The following is a 21,196-nucleotide window of genomic DNA, read 5'->3' as shown; positions in this document are numbered from 1 at the left end:
TTATCAGTTTTATATTTAAGTGTAATAACAATAATGTGTTTAATTAAAACCTTAGCAGATTCAAATGACAGTAAATTACCGTAGTTTACCGTAAAAACCCAGAAATTACTGTAATTTATGATATTCAGGAGCACTGACTTAAATTACCGCAATTTGCTGTAATTTACGACAACTTCGTGGTAAAATTACGGCAATTCCCCGTAACGTTTGCGAAAACACTGCGGTATTTTACGGCGAAAGTGCGGGGGTTTACCATAATTTACAATTTCAGAAGAATTACCGCAAAAAATACGACATTCTACCGTAAGTTACGGCAGTTTGCGGTAAATTAACGTAATATGCGGTAGATCGTCGTAATTTACGACAAATTCGCAGTAAATTACGGTATTTTGCGGTAAAATACGTAAAATTCCGTAGAATACGGTAATTTACCGTAATTTGGATCCACTAGGGTGTATAAATTATTAGTAATTATTTCGTAAGATAAAAATTTGCATTATTTGATGAAATTATTTATATTAACTACATGACAAGTTCGGAATAGAATAAAATTATGACGCAAAGATGTGGGGTATTTTTTTTTTTAGTATAACCCATAGTAGAATTCCGTAAATAGTAATTGCGATTTGAGATCTGCAAAGACCGAAGCTAAAAAAAAGTAAATTATCAAACTAGAAATTAAAAATTCGGATTTCAAGAGATCTTGGAATCTTATATAAAGAAAATTACGAAAAAATTTTTTTTATTGACACCAAAAATATTTGAAGCTTCATATTTAAATATATATAAATATTTTATTGATTCAATGCAATAAATTAAAAATACAAAATTATCTTAATTCATAACATAAATCATAATTAATTTCACAATTATAATTATATTTACTTGACCAAGTAACCTAGATTAACAAAATCATAAAATCGGCCAGCTTTATTTTAAATATTAAATTATTATTAAGAACAAAAAAGTTTAAAATTTTAGCGCCATAAAATTTAACGCTTGCGTACTAGTACAAAAAGGTAGATTTCTAGAAAAATCTTTATAACACAAAAATATCTATAAAATTTTGATAAAAATTATCAGTAAAACTCGATAATTTATCTAATAAAACAATAGAAAAATTTTGGCCGTATCGGTATTAAAAAATCTAAAAATTAATAAAATACTGGGATAATAATTCGAATCTTCCGAGAGTATTCCACTCGTGAGTCATTTAATGACGTCACACAATCTAATGTTAACTTGATCCATAAAAAAATAATTATCAATGATAATTGATCGTTAGTTACACTGTTGAAATCTATAATCACTCTATATAAATATGTAAACTATATACATATACCTTTGCATAAATTTATATTGTTATAAAAAATATATAACAATATAAATCAACTACGATAATCAACAGAGTGTTTTAATAAGTTAAATTTATTGCTATGAAAATTGCGTATGTGTGTTTCACAAGCATCAGTGATACATACTCAGGAATTTTGAATAGAAAACAGTCTCACACATAAAAAAATAATATTTTACAAGAATAAGATAAAAAAAGCATCCAGTACGTCATAATCATTAAGTACATATAAATAAATATATACATACACATATTTATGGATTAATTATAAAAATAAATTGATGATAATTGTAAAGATTTAAAGATGGACTGGTGGTTCATTGACAAAATGGATCTGAGATATTGACAGAAGACACGAGTACTGATAATAATAAAAAAAAAAAAAAAGAAGAGTAATTAAAATAAAAAAAAAAATAAACTTGCTTACTGTTTATGTTCTTACAAGTGCAGTACATTCTAGTAGGGGTTTATAAATATAATAAATATGATGCTAGAACCTTCACAGCTGATACATTTGACACATTTGACAGTTGTGTAAAATTGTGTAAGTGATAAAATAAATAATTTATGTGAATCTGCTGAATAAATTCAAATGTCCGCATAAATAATAAAATAAAATAACAATATTTATTGTTATTGATAGTGGTAACAGTAATAAATAAGTTAATATGGCGCACTTTGAGGGTATATTTAATTCTAAAAAATATATAGGACCCGAAAGTTTAGCTGAATTGTGTTTTAAAACAATATGTAATAATTTAGACATTATTTCGACTGTTGATAAACGTGGTTATCGTACATTATTACGTGGCCTTGTGCTACCAAGTGAAATTTGTGATAAAATCATTGAATTTGCTCAAAAATGTGAGAGTACGACACGTATCGATGATGGTTTTATAAATATATTTGCAGATATTATTGCAACAAGATTAAAAAATGTTAAAATAAACCACAGTAATATAACAGATACATCTGTTGCTATTATTGCAAATCATCAACTGTTACACTTGTCATTCAATGATTGTTGTAATTTAACAAAATCAGCTATTGAATCCATCAATAATAATTCAAAACATTTACAAAGTTTATCTTTTCGTGGTTGTCCACAAATATATCCAATGGATCTAACATGTTGTAAGTTATACATATATTTTTATTTATAATTAAATATTTAAGTATTTTAATTTATAATAATTTATATTATTTTTATTACAGATTTAGATTTATTATCACCAAATTATTTTAAACGTGGATATCTATTTAATGCACCAAATTTAAAACATCTAGCATTGGAACATGTTCAAATAGCACCTGAACAATATCTTATATTACTATCTGGTTTATCAAATTTAACTCATTTAGATTTATCAAATGCCGTAAATATTGGTAATTTTGAATTTGTATCATCAATTCCAAATTTAATTTCATTATGTCTTTATAACGTTAAAATAAATGACAGTCCTCATGCCTTTGTTGCCAATGTTACACAATTGAAAAAATTAAGGTATTATAAATAATTTATTATTATTAAAACAATATATACATTTAAACTAGTAATTATGAATCATGTAAATATTTAGATGAGAAAAATTTTTTAATTTTTTTTTTTTAAATTCATTTTATTATTTTTCCAGCTACTGTTACATTACATAATTACCTTTAATTAATATTAATTACAAAATTAATTTTTTATATATTTTTTAAATTATATTTTAGGCATCTAGATATATCACATGCTAATCATAAATATGCGTTCTATAATAAACCTAATCAAGTTTTATCAGAATTAGTTGAAGGTTTACCAAATTTAACGTCATTGGACATAGGGGGTACAAATTTAGCTGGACGTGGTGTAGCCGAACGTCCATTGATATCTAATTCTACAAATGTTTATGCAATGTGTGATATTCAAGGTCTTGCTTGTCGTGTAAACAATCCATTACAATTTTTAGGTTTATATGGTACTCATGATGAAGCTTGTAGAAGACATGATATACCTGCTAAAATCGTTAGTTTTTATTTATTATTTATTATTTATCTATATATTCATAATTTATAAATTTATTTAACATTATTATTACTGAATAATAAATTGTAGGTTGCTGGCAATGCTAATGATGAACAAATACTCATCGCAGCTCGTGTATGCATGGATCATAAACAAGATTTATTACAAAAAGTTTTAAATGATTTGTACCACGTATTTAGATACGAAAGTTGTGAACGTATGGATCAAGCACTTTGTATTGTATTGGAAGCTATGGAAAAACATCTAAATGAACGTCATATACAAATATCTGGAAGGTAAACTTTAATTTATTTAATTGATAATAAAAATAATATATAACTATTATTGATTATTGTTGTTATTTTTTTAGCGCAACACTATTTTATATTGTTAAAACAAAAGAAAAGAGTGTGCTTGTCTCAAAAATGAAACGAAGAATAATAGGTGCGTTACTTGCTGGTATGAATGCTCATAAAGATGAAGAGACGATGATGCGCAACGGTTGTCTGGCCCTATGCCAGTTTCGTATACCACAAGATGTTGTAAGTTATGAGCCAAAAAATTATCTTATGACAATTATTATTATTCAATCGTGCATATCTTGTTATAAAAGTTATAAATGTCTATATCAAAGTACTAATAGTTTTATTATTAGAAGTAATAGAAGCAGTGATTAAATTAATTATAATTTTAATTTAAATAATTATTTTGATTATTTATGATGATTTTAGATGTGGAATTATGAAACACTTGTTAAAGTTTTATTACATTCAACAAGACACGCTGAATCTGAGGGTTTTGTACAACGAATCGGAATTTATTTATTAAATTCACTGGCATGTCAGGTTGAAGGAAAGAAAAAACGTTTATTAGGAAATTTAGGATGCGTTGAAACTATGCTCGAATTAGTTAGATACAGAGTTGAGTGTGAATTACATGATGATGTACTCGAGGTCGCTTGGTCAACAATGTGGAATATGACTGACGAAACACCAATTAATTGCCAGAGATTTTTAGATGAACAGGGAATGAAACTTTTCTTAAAATGTGTTGAGGTTTGTATTCTAAATATTTACATTATATATTATTTTGCATTGCGCATGGTCATATTGTAGTTCTAATTGTTACGCATGGATTTCTTTTCTTTTACAACATTGAATTCACTAACAAAAAATTTACATTATACTTTTAACTAATACACTTAACTACTAAAAGTGTATTGTAATTTTGGCAGGTTTTTAAATGCTGTAATTTAATTGTAGATTTTTTAAAACAAAATATTTGATATGACATTTTATTTATATTTTTATTATTAATTTAATTTTGAGGCCATTCTCAGACAGTTCCCCCCCCCCATTTTTTAAAAAGTTTCAATGACTTTTAACTATCATAAGTGTATCAAAATTTTTATCAAATAATTAAAACATTAATTGAAAAAAGGACAATGTACTCGTAATTTCGTTGAGATAAGGCAAGTAAAGACTCAGTACCTGATCGGGGAACTAGTACCCGATCATTCATGTATTTGTATATCTATATTTACTAAATTTTACTAACTGTAGATATACAAATACACGGTATGAGGTCTTTTACCTTATAGATTAAAAAAAAAAATTTACAGTTGATATCAATTGGGAGTTTAACAAAATTTGTTGTATAAATTTCAGTGAAATTTTCATGTCAATTTTAAAATCGAATTTTCAATTTTGTAGGCTAAAATTTATTAAACAAATTTCATTTAACTTCTAATTGATAACAACTGTTATTTTTTTTTAATTCCATATTTCAACGAATTTACGTTGTCCTTTTTTCAATTAAGGCCTTAATTTTTTTTTAATTAATTAATCAAATTTTAACACGGATACGACAGTTGAAAATCATTGCATATTTTTAAAAAGTGGAGAGGGGGGGGGGCACTGTCTAAAAACGATCTTAAAAATAACAACAAATTTTAAATTTAATACTTCCACTATCCCGTACAGTATTGCTTACGGAATGCTTTAGACTATTTTTTTTTTATTTACTTCCATAAAAATTAATTTCCCGCGAATTAAATCAAATATTAAGTTAACTTGTCGAAGTCGATACGAAAATATTTAAATAAGAAGTGATTATTTTTTTAGAAATCGAATTTGTAGTGAAACTATAGGCTTAACAAAAAAAAATGTTAACAAAAATTACTGGAAATTTTATTTGCTATCAAAAACCTCCTAAGGTTTATTAACGTATCTCTTAGAGTTTCAAAGTTATATAGGAAATATATGCGAAATCAATTTAAAAATAATACATGGATTAAAATTAATTTTTTTACTGAAAGTTGTAATTGTGTCGAAACAATTAAATGTACATTGAAATGCTATAAGACCTTTATTGTAAAAAATTTCATCAGCTACTAAGTTGGTGATGTACATTTTTGTGATATCTGTATTAATTTAGCCAGAATTTTGATTCTTTTTACTATAACTTTTAAATGTTAATTTTAAAGTTGGTAAACGCGCGACAAAGGTACTAGTTTATTAAAAAAAAAATTATTGTATTGCTTGTTTATTCCAGAAATATCCATCTAAAGAAGAATTACTACGAAATATGATGGGTTTATTAGGCAACGTTGCTGAAGTTGATTACCTTCGTCCTCACTTAATGCAACAGCAATACGTATCAGTCTTCTCCAATTTATTGGAGTACGATCGTGATGGAATTGAGGTAATAATTTATTTTTTTCGGTGACATTCAATTCCTAATTAATTATTTTTGCTTTTGTATTTATCTTGTTCCTAATTTGTTCTTATAATTTTTAAAACTATATAATAGTATACACGTCGACTTTTTAGGTATCATACAATGCAACTGGAATACTGGCTCACATGGCGTCTGATGGTGTAGAAGCATGGACAATAGAACAGCCAACAAGGAATGAGGTTCTTGAACGTATGGTTGAAGCAATTGAACGTTGGAATCTATCGTCACAACGGAATATTAATTATAGATCATTTTTACCGTTGCTACGTTTATTAGATGTTTATCACACACCACAGTGCCAACATTGGGCAGTATGGGCTCTTGCTAATTTAACTCAAGTTTATCGTAAGTATTATTAGTTAATAATTAATTAAATACTTTTTTTATTTTATTGATATTAATCAAATATTTATATTAATAACTGCTTGCAAGCTTCCTAATTTTAAAATCAATTATTTATTTAAATTAAGTGACATTTCGTTATCATCTGGCTTATATATAAATTAGATTTTATTTCAATTCAAAAACAATTAATTAAACCATTATATAAAAAATTATTTAAAATTGAAGCATTTCTGCTACTTGAAAAAACTCAACTTTTTCAATAATCTGAAATTTTAAATTCAATTCCATTTATTGTTTTTAAATTTAAATAAAATATATTTTATATGAAACGTCAATTTAAATAAATAATTTATCTTAAGATCAGAAAAGCCATAAAGATTTATTAATAAATAATTAATTAAGCTTATTACTGATGTGATAATAATAATTCAATTTTTCCAATTGTGTTTAGCTACAAAGTATTGCTCTTTAGTTGAGTCAGAAGGTGGAATAGAAAAACTTAGAAAATTATTAGACGACGACAGACCTTATAATCGCATTAAAGATCTTGCTTTGTCAGTTATTATTAATTGTGGACCCAATAAAATACGTGGAGACCAACAAGAAACCCTTCAATCCTCATCAGAGTACAGTCTCGATGATTAATGATGCGCGTTTTTAAATACAAAAGACTTGAGAGAAAAAAAAATTCCATATTAACAAAATTAAAATTATTCAATAAATAAAATAATAAATTGTTTTTATTTCTTTTCTTTTTTCTTTAACTAATTAATTAGTTATTATTATTTGTTTTGGTAAGTTAGTTAAAATAAATAGTTTGGAAACTTTTTTTTCTTTGTTATTTTATAATCAAAATAATTGTCGCATTAAATTTGCTCATCGACTATTAAATGGTATACTACCTACCGATATTTATTTTAAAATATATGTCGTTAAAATAATATAATAACTAATAACAATACTATTAACAATTTTTGTTGATTTTCTAAGAATAACTTTAAATTAATTATTATTTTTTTAAATTGTAAATATTACAGTTTACAATTACAAACCGGATGTTATATTTAAATTTTAAAATTCGATAGTGCTAATACATATTTATTACAATTATTATTTTGGCTTAATTGTCAAGTAAAAAGTATGATAACAATATTATTGTATGTAATTAACTTATACAGTTATTATTACTATTAATTATACCTATATGATTATCCGATTGTTACTTCGGCGTTTAATACTTTCAATAATTATGTTACAGATATAATTATTTTAATTATTATTAAGTACTATTCGTAAAAAGAATTAAAAAAAAAAATATTAAAAAATTACAGATACAAAAATAAATCATATATTGTTATTGCAATTCTTAGTAATTTATTCTTACAATTATTTAGTATTTCGTGTAGATAATTGTCTGAAAACTAAATAAAACAATTGGATGCGAAATCGTGTGTGAGAAAATAAAAAATAAATGATGATTAAAACGAGTAATAAATAAACAAATTATAAATTAAACATTTATTGTATATAGAAATAATAATTAACGAGTAATAAGTATTGTCTTTTAGGTTTGTATGTTTTTGTATATCAATATATTTGTTTATTTCAAATGTTTCGCATCCTGCTGCTTTCATTGTAATATTATTATTAAGAAAAACAAAATAAATATATTAAAAAATAATTTTAGCGGCTATTTATTGTTAATAAGAACTGCGTAGATGATTAATCTAGATATATTTTATTCATTTTAGTTCATCATCACCATGAATAAAAAGTTTAAAGAATTTTATTTGTTGAGGCGATTAAAAGTTGGCTGATTATTTTGAAAGTTTTACAAGATCTAAGTATTAATTTTGCTCGTTTAATTAGGATTTAGGATATAAACTTATTTATCTCTTTGATATATATCCCTGACTAAAAATACTCATTGAAAAGTATTGAAAAAGATAAGAATTTGTACTTTTGAATACTTCCTATACCGCAAGGTTTTCATCTGGACGTAAAATTAATATTTTTCAATTATATTGAATCTAAAAAAAAATATAAGAATTTCTAAACTTCCAAAGAATTAAAATAGGTTCGAATAAATTGATACTTTTAATCTTTCCGAATCCTCGTCAATACCAAAAAACTTTCGAATTTTAGGTCCACGCGTGGGATTGAAAAAAATTCGAATAAATTGACAGCTTTCAATCTTTCCCAATACTTCTCAATAACAAATTAGTTCCATCTTTTGGATCAAGTGTAGAATTAAAAAGAATTGAAAAAAATTGAGAATTTTCAATTTTTCTGAATCTTTCTCGATACTAAAATAGTTCCATATTTCGAGTTATGACTTGAATTGAAATAAATTCACATTTTCGAATCTTTCTGAATCTTTTTCAATTGCAGAATAGTTTCACATTTTAGGTCACGTGTAGGATTGAAAAAAAATGAAATAAATTGAGAATCTTTAATTTTTCTGAATCCTTTTCAATATTATTTCCATATTGGAAGGTATTGAAATGATGAAAGATTGAATTCTTTTCAATACTTTTGAATTCCTTTATAAGAATTAGAAAGTATTCAAATGGTCGAAATTTCAATTCCATTCAATATTTTTTAAAATCTCCGTATGAATTGAAAAAAATTGAAATAGTTTTCAATACTTTTCAATGAGTATTTTTAATCAGGGATATTTAATATATATATACTGAGAAAAAAATATTTCTTAGAAAAAAAAAAAAAAAAAAACATTTCTTGAGCGAACAAATTTTTTTGTTTTGTCATTTTAAATTTTAAGAATTTATTTCCACATTTACGTCTTGTAATCATTGTTTACTCCTCATAACAAAAGTCATAATTCATAGTTTTAAAAAATATTTAAATTATTCATTATTTTCGAACCACAAAATAGTTAGTTTTTTTTCTTATAATTACTTTTACTCAAATAAATTAATTTTCAAACAAAAAAAAGAGTTTCATTCAAATTTTAAATAAAATTTTTTACAATACGATTAAAAAATTAGTTGAGTTTTATCGATTAAAACAATCGACTAAAATATAATTGTAAATTGATAAAATTTTCTCATAAAATTTAACTTAAATAATAATATATTATATTTCAAATAACCGGATACATATGAAATGAAATAAATGAACCGGACATATTGGTTCACATTCCTCATGTTTCTATATTTGAATATAATAATTCAGCAGTTGGCCTCGAGAGTTTTGGTCAGAGACGCCACTTGTCCGACATTTTCTTTCGGTTATTACCGAATAAATAGTATGTTTTAAAACGGCATTTAATTTAAGCAATTGTTATAACAAATAAACAAAGCCATTTGTTACGTACTGTTTATTTCGTATCAATTACGGCTACAGGTAATTATTTAACCTTTCACTATGATAGTTTTATTATTATTATCATTCATTATTTGTATCATCACATTGAGTTTTTTTACGCTTAATGCAAATATTCATGCGTAAATTCCATTGATTTTTAATAAAACACCTATGAGTAAATGAAAATTTTAATAAATATATCTATATATAAATGCAAAATAAATACCGTTATATAGTTATTAAAAATCTAAACAATACAATAGAAAAAAATACATCAGAGTAATGTCATTTTTTAATATAATATTAAAATATTGATTTTATACTTATGATGCAATTTAATACTCATTTATTTTGGAGAAAACATAGAAATTTATTTAAATCATTTTATATTTTGTTTATTAAAATAAATAATTTTATTTATCTAGATAATTCATAAAAAAAAAGTTGAAAATTGTATCGCATAAAAAAAATGCCATTTTAAAACCAATTGGAATTTTCAAAATTAAAAACACTGGTCAGTTTTTAATTTTTAAAATAAGGTTATAATTTTCATGAATTTAAAATCATAGTAAAGTTAGCAGACATTGAAATTAAAAAAATTTATTTTTAACAGATAAATAATGGAAAAAAAAAAAAAAATATCTAAAAAAATGCACATGTCGAAAATTTCATAAACTATAAGTGCAATTTTTCAAAATATTTTTTCAATATTTATTGTTTTGTTAAAAAAAAAATCAAAAAATTTTTAAATATCCGCTAACTTTATTGTCATAAGTTTAAAAGCATTCTTAAAGGTCTTAAATTTTAAATTTCTTGATAAGCAACCTTTTCGAAACTTTTTTTACCCATCATAATAAAATCGTTATCATTTATTCATGAATAATTAAATAATAGTAATAATAATAATAATTACCATTATTACTATTAAGTAAATACAATTGTTTTTCTTAGACATTTAAATCATCTACCAACTTGAAACCTGTATCATTGACTGTAACTATGAGTCATGGATACAACAAATACAGGTTTGTTGTAAAAACTTATAAACGAGCACAAAAAAACTAAATATACATAATAAAAATAACAAATAAACATTTTGTGTTTCATTAATTCGTAATATATATATATATATATATATATATATATATATATATATATATATATATATATATATATTTTTTTTTTTTTTTTTCGTAATTAGTATGAGTTCCAGAGGAAGAGGATTCAATTCACGTGGCGGTGGTGGTACTTACAGAGGACGAGGTGGAAGTAACTGGGAAACAAGTAGTAACGGTAGCAACATGAGTCGAGGTGGTTATGGTTCGTCACGTGGCGGTAGATTTAATAAACACTCTTCTACAAGTTATGACTCGCGTCATAAATATAACTCAAGTATATTTATTTTATTTATTATTGTTATAAATTTATTTTTTAACTAATAAGCGTAGAATTTATTAATTACAATCAATTCAATATATTTTAGGCGGATCTTCTGATCGTTATTCCAGCAGAGGTGGTAGAGGTGATCACTCTAATAGTTATAAACGTCCACGTGTAAGTTTAATATTTAATTGTTATATTAATTAAAAATAAATTGTTCGAATAATATTTATTATTATAGCAAGAATCATATTCAAATCGGGATGATCGTAGGTCATCGAGCGATCGCAAACGTGTGAGAAACGATTCTTATCAGGTATGTATTTAAAAAAATCAATACATAGTTAATAAAATAGTATTATTGATAATAATAATAAAATTTATATGAAGAAGAAAAATTGATCGATATGCTCTTAAGTCTTTGGTAAATGTCTTTGCACATTGTATTAAATATTTAAAATGTATTATAATTTTTTTAAATTCATTTCTAATGCAAACCCATTTACCTCAAAACAATAAGTCGTAGTAACTTCTTTTTTTTGTTGTAACTTTAAATAACATCAATCAAGTTTATTTTAAATGAAATATAGTTCATGTAAGAGGCAAATGGGAATATATATATATACATATAGTATATATATTAACATTTATTTTTAAATATTAATAAAATTAACAATACTTAAAAATTAACTCATCAATAATCATCGTATCGAGAACTCATAACTGTTAGTGTAGTTTATAAATCAGGGACTCAATATTTTTCCTACTTTCCTTTCAAGCTACGCGCCGACGGCCGCTTGAACACACGTACTTTTAGCTATGGAACAGCTATGAAAATGATACAAATAATATGATGAAATCTATATATATATACATATATATATATATAATATATAATAAAGACTCTTTAGTCAGAGATATGAATAAGCTGATTTCGTTGGATGAACCAATGCCAAAATAGTTGCATTTAAATGCAACTTTGAAACTAAAACCCGGTTGTTTTCATCTAGGAGGAGAGAAAATGACCTATAAATAATATTAGTACGCGTGATATAAGGTATACATATGTATATATATATATATATATATACACACACATATATATATACATATATATGTTTTAAACCGTGCATAATTGTAAGCACTAGACATCTTTCTATATCATTTATGCCTCTACCAATTTCTAGTCTTCTACAATTTAAAACTAAAAACTAAAAAAAAAAAAAAAAAGCGGCATCATTGAACATTCAACTTTAATTTCCTTGCGGATTTAATGTCCGTATCTTTAAATAAATATATTAGTTAATAATGTACAGGCTGTCTCTGCATGATTTAAATAGAAAATATACATAGATATATCAGATAAGTATAAAAATTTAAATACATAAGGTTTACACTGCGTAAAGCAATAAAAACCTTAGTTTTAATTGAAAAATATAAAAAAAAAAAAAAAATTCAACGAGAGGTATTGATTAATTTTACGGATTGAAACCGGGTTGATGAAGCGTAAGAAATGATTGAGGATGGATTTATAAATATATATTTGATAAAATATTGAGAGAAAAAGAGCATCATTGAAAAATGGTTGAGAAAGGAAATTAAGAGAAAAAAAATAGTAAAAGATTATAAATAAATAAATAGAAAAAAAAAAAAAACATGATGGTAGATGGCAGAAAATTGAATTTGAATTTAGCAGGGTGAAGGCAGCAGTGGCTCGCAGAGGTATCCCTCAACCTATGGCGGTTCATCAAGTACATCTGCTTATAACGAGAATAAGAGATCATCATCGTCAACTGGTTATGATGATAAAAGGCAGAGTGAACGAGCATCATCTTATCATCGTTCAGAAGAACGTCATTCATCCACATCAAGGAATTATGCAGCACCACCACCACCACGTATTAGTGATATGGCACCACCATCACAGCGTTACAACAGCAACAGTTCTAATCGTGGTGGTGGACGTTTATCACGTCAAAGTAGTAATTATCGTGGACGTGGTATTTCAACACGTGCAAGAGGTAGTAATTTTCGAGTTGGGAGTTCACGTACGGAACTATTATTGAGCCGTAAACGTGCACTCACTTCAACTCTTGATTATCGTCGTAAGCTGCTCAGTTCGCGTTCACGCGACTACATTCAACGGGTACGATTGGCCTCAACTAAAATACGCAGGAGGTAATTTATAATTATCAAATCATTTATAAAAATAATAAAAGATCGCGATGGCTATATGACGTTAAGGCACACTTAAATAAAATATAAAGTATATGGTTTAATAATATATAATTATTATAAATAAATTATGTCAACAAATCACTTGCTTATGCACTTTAATTGCTAAGCAAGTGGATCAAACATTATTGAGGGAACAAATAAAATTTATTATATATATATATATAAAATTATAAAATATGAGTGCCGAAATTGATGATGGCGAAATACATTTAACACAGGGGTTCAAGGAATGATTTAATAAATACTATAAAAATTAATGCATAAATGACATGCATTACGCCCAAGAAAATCAATAATAATTTATTTTACATATAATATGGTTTATATAACCATTTATTTATTTAATAGATATTTATCCCTAATTAAATACATATATTGAATCGTTGTGAATTACATTGATCTGTCACAACGAACTTAAAAAAGTACTTTTATAATATTAGCTGAAGAAAATATTACATTGAAAAGAATGATTTCTCAATGTGTTTATACATATATATAATATAATATATCAATATAAATATAAATATATGTATATATATAATTAAAAATGATTGAAAAAAGAGCAGTGAGTAAAAAAATAAAAAATAATAGAAATAAACAATACGATGACATTGGATATAATTTATTTCAATACGAAATTGCTGTGCCGTTCTCTATAGCGGTACTAGGATATCCGGAAGTAAAAAGGAGTCAGGTACGGGATCCAGTTTAAAGGACAAGGATAGAGTCGACAAGGCACTTAATGATGCCTATTCCGATGATGACGATGACGATGAAGACAAAGATGTTGAAGAAAATTGGGATGTTGATGAAAAGGTATTGTTGTTATTTTATTATTTAGGGCATTCTTAAATAATTCCCTCTTCCCTCTTCGTAATAAAATTTAATTAAACAATTAATTTTAAATAAAAAGCCCCTATACCCGCTCACTTTAACTGTTTAAGGCGTTTTTTTTTATAATTTCTATAAAAAAAAAATTACGACTAAAAATATTATTATTGATAAATAATTATTTGTGAATCTAAATATATTAAAATATGATGTAGCAAATTATTTTATAATAGATTATAAATTTAAATTAAATGACTGTTTTCAAAATCGCGTTTAGCCGGGCATTTTTTACTTTAACGTTCATTCGTTAAATTAAATTTAGATTACGTCAAATTTTTTAATAATTGTTATAACTATATCTTATTAAATAGATTTTTATAATTCATGAAATTTTATATTATGAAAGAATAAAGTAGTATAATTTATAAATTATTTTTCAAATCAATAAATTTATGATAGTTTAATTGATATTGTCTTTGAGCGACTATAGGGCCATGTGTTGATCGAGTAAATGGTACATGACAACTTTTAGTGAGCGACTATGGGCACACTCAAGGACCTTATTTAAAAAATTAATACTAATTAATTATCAAAATTATTCTTAAAACTAAAATTTTATTCTAATACTTGAAACTTCAAAAAATAATTATAAAACAAAAATATGGTTTTTCATTTTATTTATTAATTTATATTGAGTGATTTAATCTTACTCCAATGAAAATTGAGCGGGATAGGGGCTTTTGCTTTAAAACGATTATGATAATTCAAAATTGAAAAGTGGGGTTGGAGACGTTCAAGAATGCCCTTAAATTAATTAATTAATTATTATAATACTTATAATTTGTAGACGGCTCATTCAGAAGAAGATGAACCAGAAGATAATGAAGAAGAAAAAAAAACAAAAGAGGATAAGCGTAAGAAAGAAAAAATTGATCGTAAAAGTAATGATCGCGAAGAAATAAAAGATGTTGAGAATAATAGAGAAGAAGATAAAATAAAACATGAGGTATAATTAGTAGCAAATTTATTCCTTTATCTGAGATAATTGTTTGATTATTTAAATTTTAAATATAGAAAGAAGAAGTTAATGAAGGTGATGAAGAAAAAGAAGTAAAAATAAAAGAAGAGGTTGGAGATCCTGATGATACACCAAACAGTAGACGTGAAGGTGGCAGGCGTTTTATTAAACTAAGTTGTCCACATTGTTCTCATCGCAGTGTTACATTTAAAGACTATTCATTGCATTTATACTCCGGGCGTCATAATACGGCAATGAGACGGATTGCAGCACGTCATAAGGCTAGTTTAGCGCGCATGCGAGTTCTTCAACGTCAGGAACAACGACGACATGAAGCACGCGAAGCCGCGCGTGGTACATTGCCATCACGTACAATGTTTTGTCAAATTTGTAAACTTAATTACCGTTCATTAAAGGCCGTACATCATTCATCTGACTCACATCGTCAGATTAAAAGGTTCCTTACGCCGTTCTGTCGTGTCTGTAGAATGCAGTTCCGATCGCCGATGCTTTTTGAAACTCATGCTTGTTCACTTGATCACATTAAGGTATTTTTTTTTTTTATTAATAATAGTATTACTATTAAAATTTCTTATCTAGAGATTTAATAAATTCGTTTATGTTTTAGCGAAAGAGTCTTGTAGATGAGAAAAAAAGTGCCGGTACTGCAGAAGCTGATGGAGATTCAAGTGCGATGGAAGATGATGATAAAGATCATAATCTTGAAAACTTTATGACATTAGATTCTGTTGGAGATGTCGATGGTTAATATATTTTTATATTTTTTTATAATTCACTCAAAATTTTTTAGCAATTATTATAAGTATTTTTATTAATATTATGTATTATATTTAACAGCTGAAGAAGATGAAGAGTCGGCGGATAAAAAGAAAAAAGATAAACCAGATACTGAAAATCCAGCAGAGACGGAAAAAAAACCTAAACATAAACAAATGATTAAAGTAGGAGTTGAGTATATTAAAACTGTTGAAGTTCAGTTTTGTGATCTTTGTAAAGTATATCTTCCACGTAATGAAAATTCCGAAAGAGCGCTAGCTCTTCATTGCTCAACTAGAAGCCATCTTAAACGGTATTTATAAAATTAAATATCATATACAAGTTAATTATTACATTAGTATTTTTATATTGTTTATTAATAACTAAATATAATACATTTTTTAGTTATGTTCGTGATAATGATGATAAAGCGTTGCGACGTCAAGCAGAACGTATTCATCTTCAAACTTCAACAACTACAACAAATAATGTCACAGCAAATTCAATAAATTCATTGGAAAATGTTAAAGCATCTCCGACAAATAACCCCCAGCCAATTATTACCAGTATTAGTAATGTGTCTGCTAATTCCGAAACATCTGTTGAAAGTAGTGTTGGTATTGGTAGTAATAGTGGGCAAGCCAGTGAACAAAATCAAAATTCGTTAGAAACTGATGTTACTTTGGCTTCATCAAAGCCAAGTAAAATTCAAGAAGAAGAAGATGATTATCCTAACGACGGCGATAAACTTTGGGATGATGTTGATAAAGACCTAGGGGATATTTTACGTGAAGTGGAGCCTGGTAAATCAAGTGATGATGAAGATACACGGTATGACAGATTCAAAAATACAGATAAAAAGGCACAGCATAATAAAGATAAAAATTCGGAAGAAATTGATGATAATAATAAAAAAAATGAAGTTAAAATTAAAGTTGAAACAACTGATGATTAATTTTTAATATTTCTTTTTCTTTTTTATTTTTTTATACTCTGAATTTTTTCATTTTATTACTTTTAAGTGATGAATTCAATCAATTTAAAATCCTTTAAAAGTTAAGTAAATTGTTAATATTAAAAGTTATTGATAACTAAAAATTAATCGGCTTAATTGACAATGTCTTTGTGCAGAATATAAATATGTATTACATCACTCTATTGTAATAATTAAAAAAGAATGCAGTAATTGCTTGAAAAAGAATAATTTGAGTTTGAATGACATGATTTTATTTAAAAGATTTGTAATTTTTGTGTCAATATTTTTCATAGTAATTATTATTGATAGAAATTATTAAAATTATTTTTCAATAGTTCTAAAAATACTTTATGTACAAAATAATTACGTTTAATAATTTTTTATAATAACCGTGTGTCATTTAATAAATAATTACATAATAACTAGCATTGATGCATAACAAACGTTTTCAAATTTAATATTATACATAAATAAAGTATAATAATTGAAAAATAAAATCAATGTTTTCTTTTATTTTAAGGTAATGGACCAATTCCCGATCAAGACCTAATAGCCGATGAATTTTGATATTATATATATTTGTATAATTTTTATACAACGAATGATTGATGAAAATAATTACTTTTAATAAAAAAACTTTCTGAATCTAAATCTACAATTTTGTTAAATATTTGGACATTATAAATGTATTTTAAGTTGCTGTTTTAAACAACGAGGATTGATGTTCATTTTCAATGCACGTTCGAAGTAATATACAAATTTCAACATTTTCAAATTAAATTTTATCTTTAACAATTTATTTTGTATTTCCCTGGTTGAAAATACTGATTGAAAAGAATTGAGAAGCAATCACTCCATGCAAACTGTATATCTATATTAGACTGTTTCAAATTAGGGGTCTATTTTTATTTTTTTGATGAACATTGAAAAATTGAAAGGGTATATTAAAAAATGGTAATATTAATAAAAATAGTAATATTAATATTTAGAGGTGGCTATTAATAATTTTCGATTTTTCATTTAGTAACATGGTAAAAAATACATAACTTCCGAAAAAATCAAGATACAAAAAACCTCTTCTCAAACATGTTGTAGGAAATTTACTGATCTACAAAAAAGGTTTTTTATGATTTTGGCATAAATTCAATCATTCACAAGATATCCGTCGTCAAAGTTTGATACATTTCGAAGAACTTGTTTTTGCTCGTTCTGAATTTTATACCATGTCAACTAATGAGAATTCAGAAATTTTCGATATAGTTTTTTTTATAGGAATTTGAATGTTCTACAAAAAAAGTCTCTTATCATATTTTGATAAATCCATCTGTTCGAAAGTTATTAGAGCTCGAACTAAAGTTGAAGATCTTTTTTCTTTTTCAGTGAAACTATCAGACTAATCATAAAATGTCATTGAATCTTTTTTGTCGGCAATTTTATTTCCTACAAATTATCTCTCATGAATTTTTTTCAAATTCTGCATTCTCTTTTAGAAATTTCCATTTTAATGCCAAGCTCCTAAAAAAAGTATTCTGATCGATTTTAAGAGCTCGACATTAAAATGGAAATAACTAGAAGAGAATGCCGAATTAAAAAAAAAATTATCAGAGATAATTTGTAGGAAATAAAATTGCCGACAAAAAAGATTCAATGACATTTTATGATTAGTCTGATAGTTTCACTGAAAAAGAAAAAAGATCTTCAACTTTACTTCGAGCTCTAATAACTTTCGAACAGATGGATTTATCAAAATATGATAAGAGACTTTTTTTGTAGAGCATTCAAATTCCTATAAAAAAAACTATATCGAAAATTTCTGAATTCTCATTAGTTGACATGGTATAAAATTCGGACGGATATCTTGTGAATGATTGAATTTATGCCAAAATCATAAAAAACCTTTTTTGTAGATCAGTAAATTTCCTACAACATGTTTGAGAAGAGGTTTTTTGTATCTTGATTTTTTCGGAAGTTATGTATTTTTTACCATGTTACTAAATGAAAAATCGAAAATTATCAATAGCCACCTCTAAATATTAATATTAAGAGCTCAAATTTTAACCGTCACCATATTTTAATATACCCTTTCGATTTTTCAATGTTCATCAAAAAAATAAAAAAAGACCCCTAATTTGAAACAGTCTAATCTACATACATAAACAAAAGAATTGAAATTATTCAATAAAATTCGAATTTCATCATTTTTAATTCTTTTCAATTAACATTTTTAAACAGGGTTGTTAATTTGCTTTATTGTATGTACACATTTAGTACAGTCAACTGAGAATTCCAGATATATGTGGAGGTGGAAAAATTTGTAACGATTTAAAACTTTGTGAAGCTGTTCGAAATGATATAAATAACGAGAAAAAAATTTTTACTAACTTTTTAAACAATATATTTGGTGCATTTTGAAGTGCGCTGCGAGCAGCTGTAGTGTGGTGCAGCGCTGCAGCTCAGCAGCAAACCGCGTATAGTGCAGCGTAGTAGTAGCAGCATCATCTTAGCGCAAAATTTGAAATATCTAGGTTCAACGTATTTTTTAAATTTATTTAAGCATTAGTTGGATCCAATCATATTTTTAATGAATATTGTAATAAATACGGTTTCGATATCAGTCAACGATATCTCTCGAACGGATTATCTGATTGAGACGTTTTTGGTGGCAGTCGAAAGCATCATCGAGTTCTAGAGCTGATTAGATTTTGGAATAGTTTCAAAATATCTAAAAAAAAAACACGGAAAATAATATATTGTATCATTTACTACAAGATTGCAGTAAATGTGTTTGTAGTTAAAAATATCACATAAATGATAACAATTACTAAATATGCGAAAAATTTTACTAAGTCAATGTTGAATTTACTCCTATCTTGTGGTTAATTCTACTGCATACTGCAGTATCAAATAATCCAGGCGGGAGTTGAGAGTACTACAGAAGGAGCACTTTCCACTATTTCGCCATTTTGGGGTTGATCCGTCTCATAAATAATCATCTGACTTTTTTAAAACCCAAAAATATAATTAGGGTCATTATTTACTACAAGTGGATGTACCCTATTTTTGGCCATATCTTGATGAAAAACTAACAATTTTTGATTTTTTTTTATTCTGCTTGTTCTTGCGGCGCATTTATGATAAAAAATGTCGTGAGAAAAAAAAATAAAGATTTCGATAGCTTTTTTGCCTTTAAAAGTTCGAAAAAAAATTGGCTTTCATGTTTTTGGATAAAAGTTGTATTTTATCTTTTTTGGTGTTTTTGATATATTTGTTTTTTTTAAAGTACATAAAACAACGAACAATTAAAAAAAAAAATTGATCAATTTGATAAAAAAAAATTAAACATGGCCCAGCATAACCCCCACTTGTAAATAATTACTATGTTTAGTATATATAAATAACTCAATAAGTAATTTTTTTAAATAATTTATAAAAATTTTAGGTTATATACCGTTTATTTTTACGTAACCGCATATCAAGTAAATTGAACTATAATGAGACTTATAGTTGGATTAGCGAGTTTGAGTTTCGGATATTTTCGGTTTTTACCCCCACCATCTAAATTTAATACCTAAGACATTGTGTCTTGATGGTGGAGGTAAAAACCCGAAGCGCAAACTCTCGCTAATCCAACTATACAAATACCGCATGCTGTGGCATATCTTGCTTTTTTCGATAGTTGGCGCTTAACTACAATATTATAGTAAATCTAACCACAATTTGGAGTTGTCTCATGTCATACTACAGCCTGTGGTAAATGGAACTCCAGTTGTTATTGCCATTACTATAATTTATTTTCCGTGATAAGTTAAACATATCGATTAGTCGTTAGTTAATTTACAATAATCGCACATCCATAGTTTGCTTTTCAACATTTTTTTCAAACCAACACACTTAAGATAAAACCATTCCAAACATGAGTTGATCTTCAAATAGAAGAAATACTTTTTGTGTTCCAAAATAATAACTACGGGTCCATCTATCAGCACACAAGGTTTTATCAAATAAATATTCAGTTCCTTGCCATTAAAATGTGTCTGGAATGAAATTAATATTTATATTTAATAATAATGTATTAATAAATTAAGATATTGGCAGATTTTTTCGATTTTTCACTGGTCATATTTTATTTTTATTTTCTTTGGCGTAACCACGGTTCGAAACAATAATCTATCAAATAGACGTCATTACTTAATAACAATTTAT

At 26.0% G+C, this 21,196-nt stretch overlaps 2 protein-coding genes across 7 annotated transcripts; both read left to right on the top strand.

Moving 5' to 3' along the window:
- Positions 1-1,049: 1,049 nt before the first annotated feature.
- Positions 1,050-7,185, top strand: LOC103568421 (protein zer-1 homolog). Its single transcript, XM_008545274.3, has 9 exons — positions 1,050-2,488; positions 2,570-2,858; positions 3,071-3,362; positions 3,453-3,658; positions 3,733-3,904; positions 4,094-4,417; positions 5,916-6,065; positions 6,194-6,446; positions 6,898-7,185. Exons 1-9 carry the CDS (start codon positions 2,023-2,025, stop codon positions 7,089-7,091), a joined length of 2,346 nt encoding a protein of 781 aa, XP_008543496.1. The 5' UTR covers positions 1,050-2,022; the 3' UTR covers positions 7,092-7,185.
- Positions 7,186-9,650: 2,465 nt separating this feature from the next.
- LOC103568420 (uncharacterized) lies at positions 9,651-17,637 on the top strand. 6 transcript variants are annotated; one of them, XM_014440979.2, is made up of 13 exons: positions 9,651-9,812; positions 10,725-10,798; positions 10,975-11,165; positions 11,257-11,327; positions 11,395-11,469; positions 12,847-13,331; positions 14,051-14,207; positions 15,070-15,228; positions 15,297-15,788; positions 15,869-16,004; positions 16,099-16,330; positions 16,423-16,848; positions 17,514-17,637. In XM_014440979.2, the coding sequence occupies exons 2-13, from the start codon at positions 10,773-10,775 to the stop codon at positions 17,515-17,517; spliced, it is 2,454 nt and encodes an 817-aa protein (XP_014296465.1). In that variant the 5' UTR covers positions 9,651-9,812; positions 10,725-10,772; the 3' UTR covers positions 17,518-17,637. The 6 variants fall into 6 exon arrangements, with proteins under 6 accessions (XP_014296465.1, XP_053598920.1, XP_053598918.1 ...); XM_053742945.1 differs by lacking the exon at positions 17,514-17,637 and having other exon boundaries at positions 10,987-11,165; positions 16,423-17,409; XM_053742943.1 differs by lacking the exon at positions 17,514-17,637 and having other exon boundaries at positions 12,850-13,331; positions 16,423-17,409.
- Positions 17,638-21,196: the final 3,559 nt, after the last annotated feature.

The sequence above is a fragment of the Microplitis demolitor genome, chromosome 1 (genome assembly GCF_026212275.2).
Source record: "Microplitis demolitor isolate Queensland-Clemson2020A chromosome 1, iyMicDemo2.1a, whole genome shotgun sequence".
In the NCBI taxonomy this organism is placed as follows: Eukaryota; Metazoa; Arthropoda; class Insecta; order Hymenoptera; family Braconidae; genus Microplitis; species Microplitis demolitor.
This window is presented reverse-complemented; position numbering and strand designations above follow the sequence as displayed.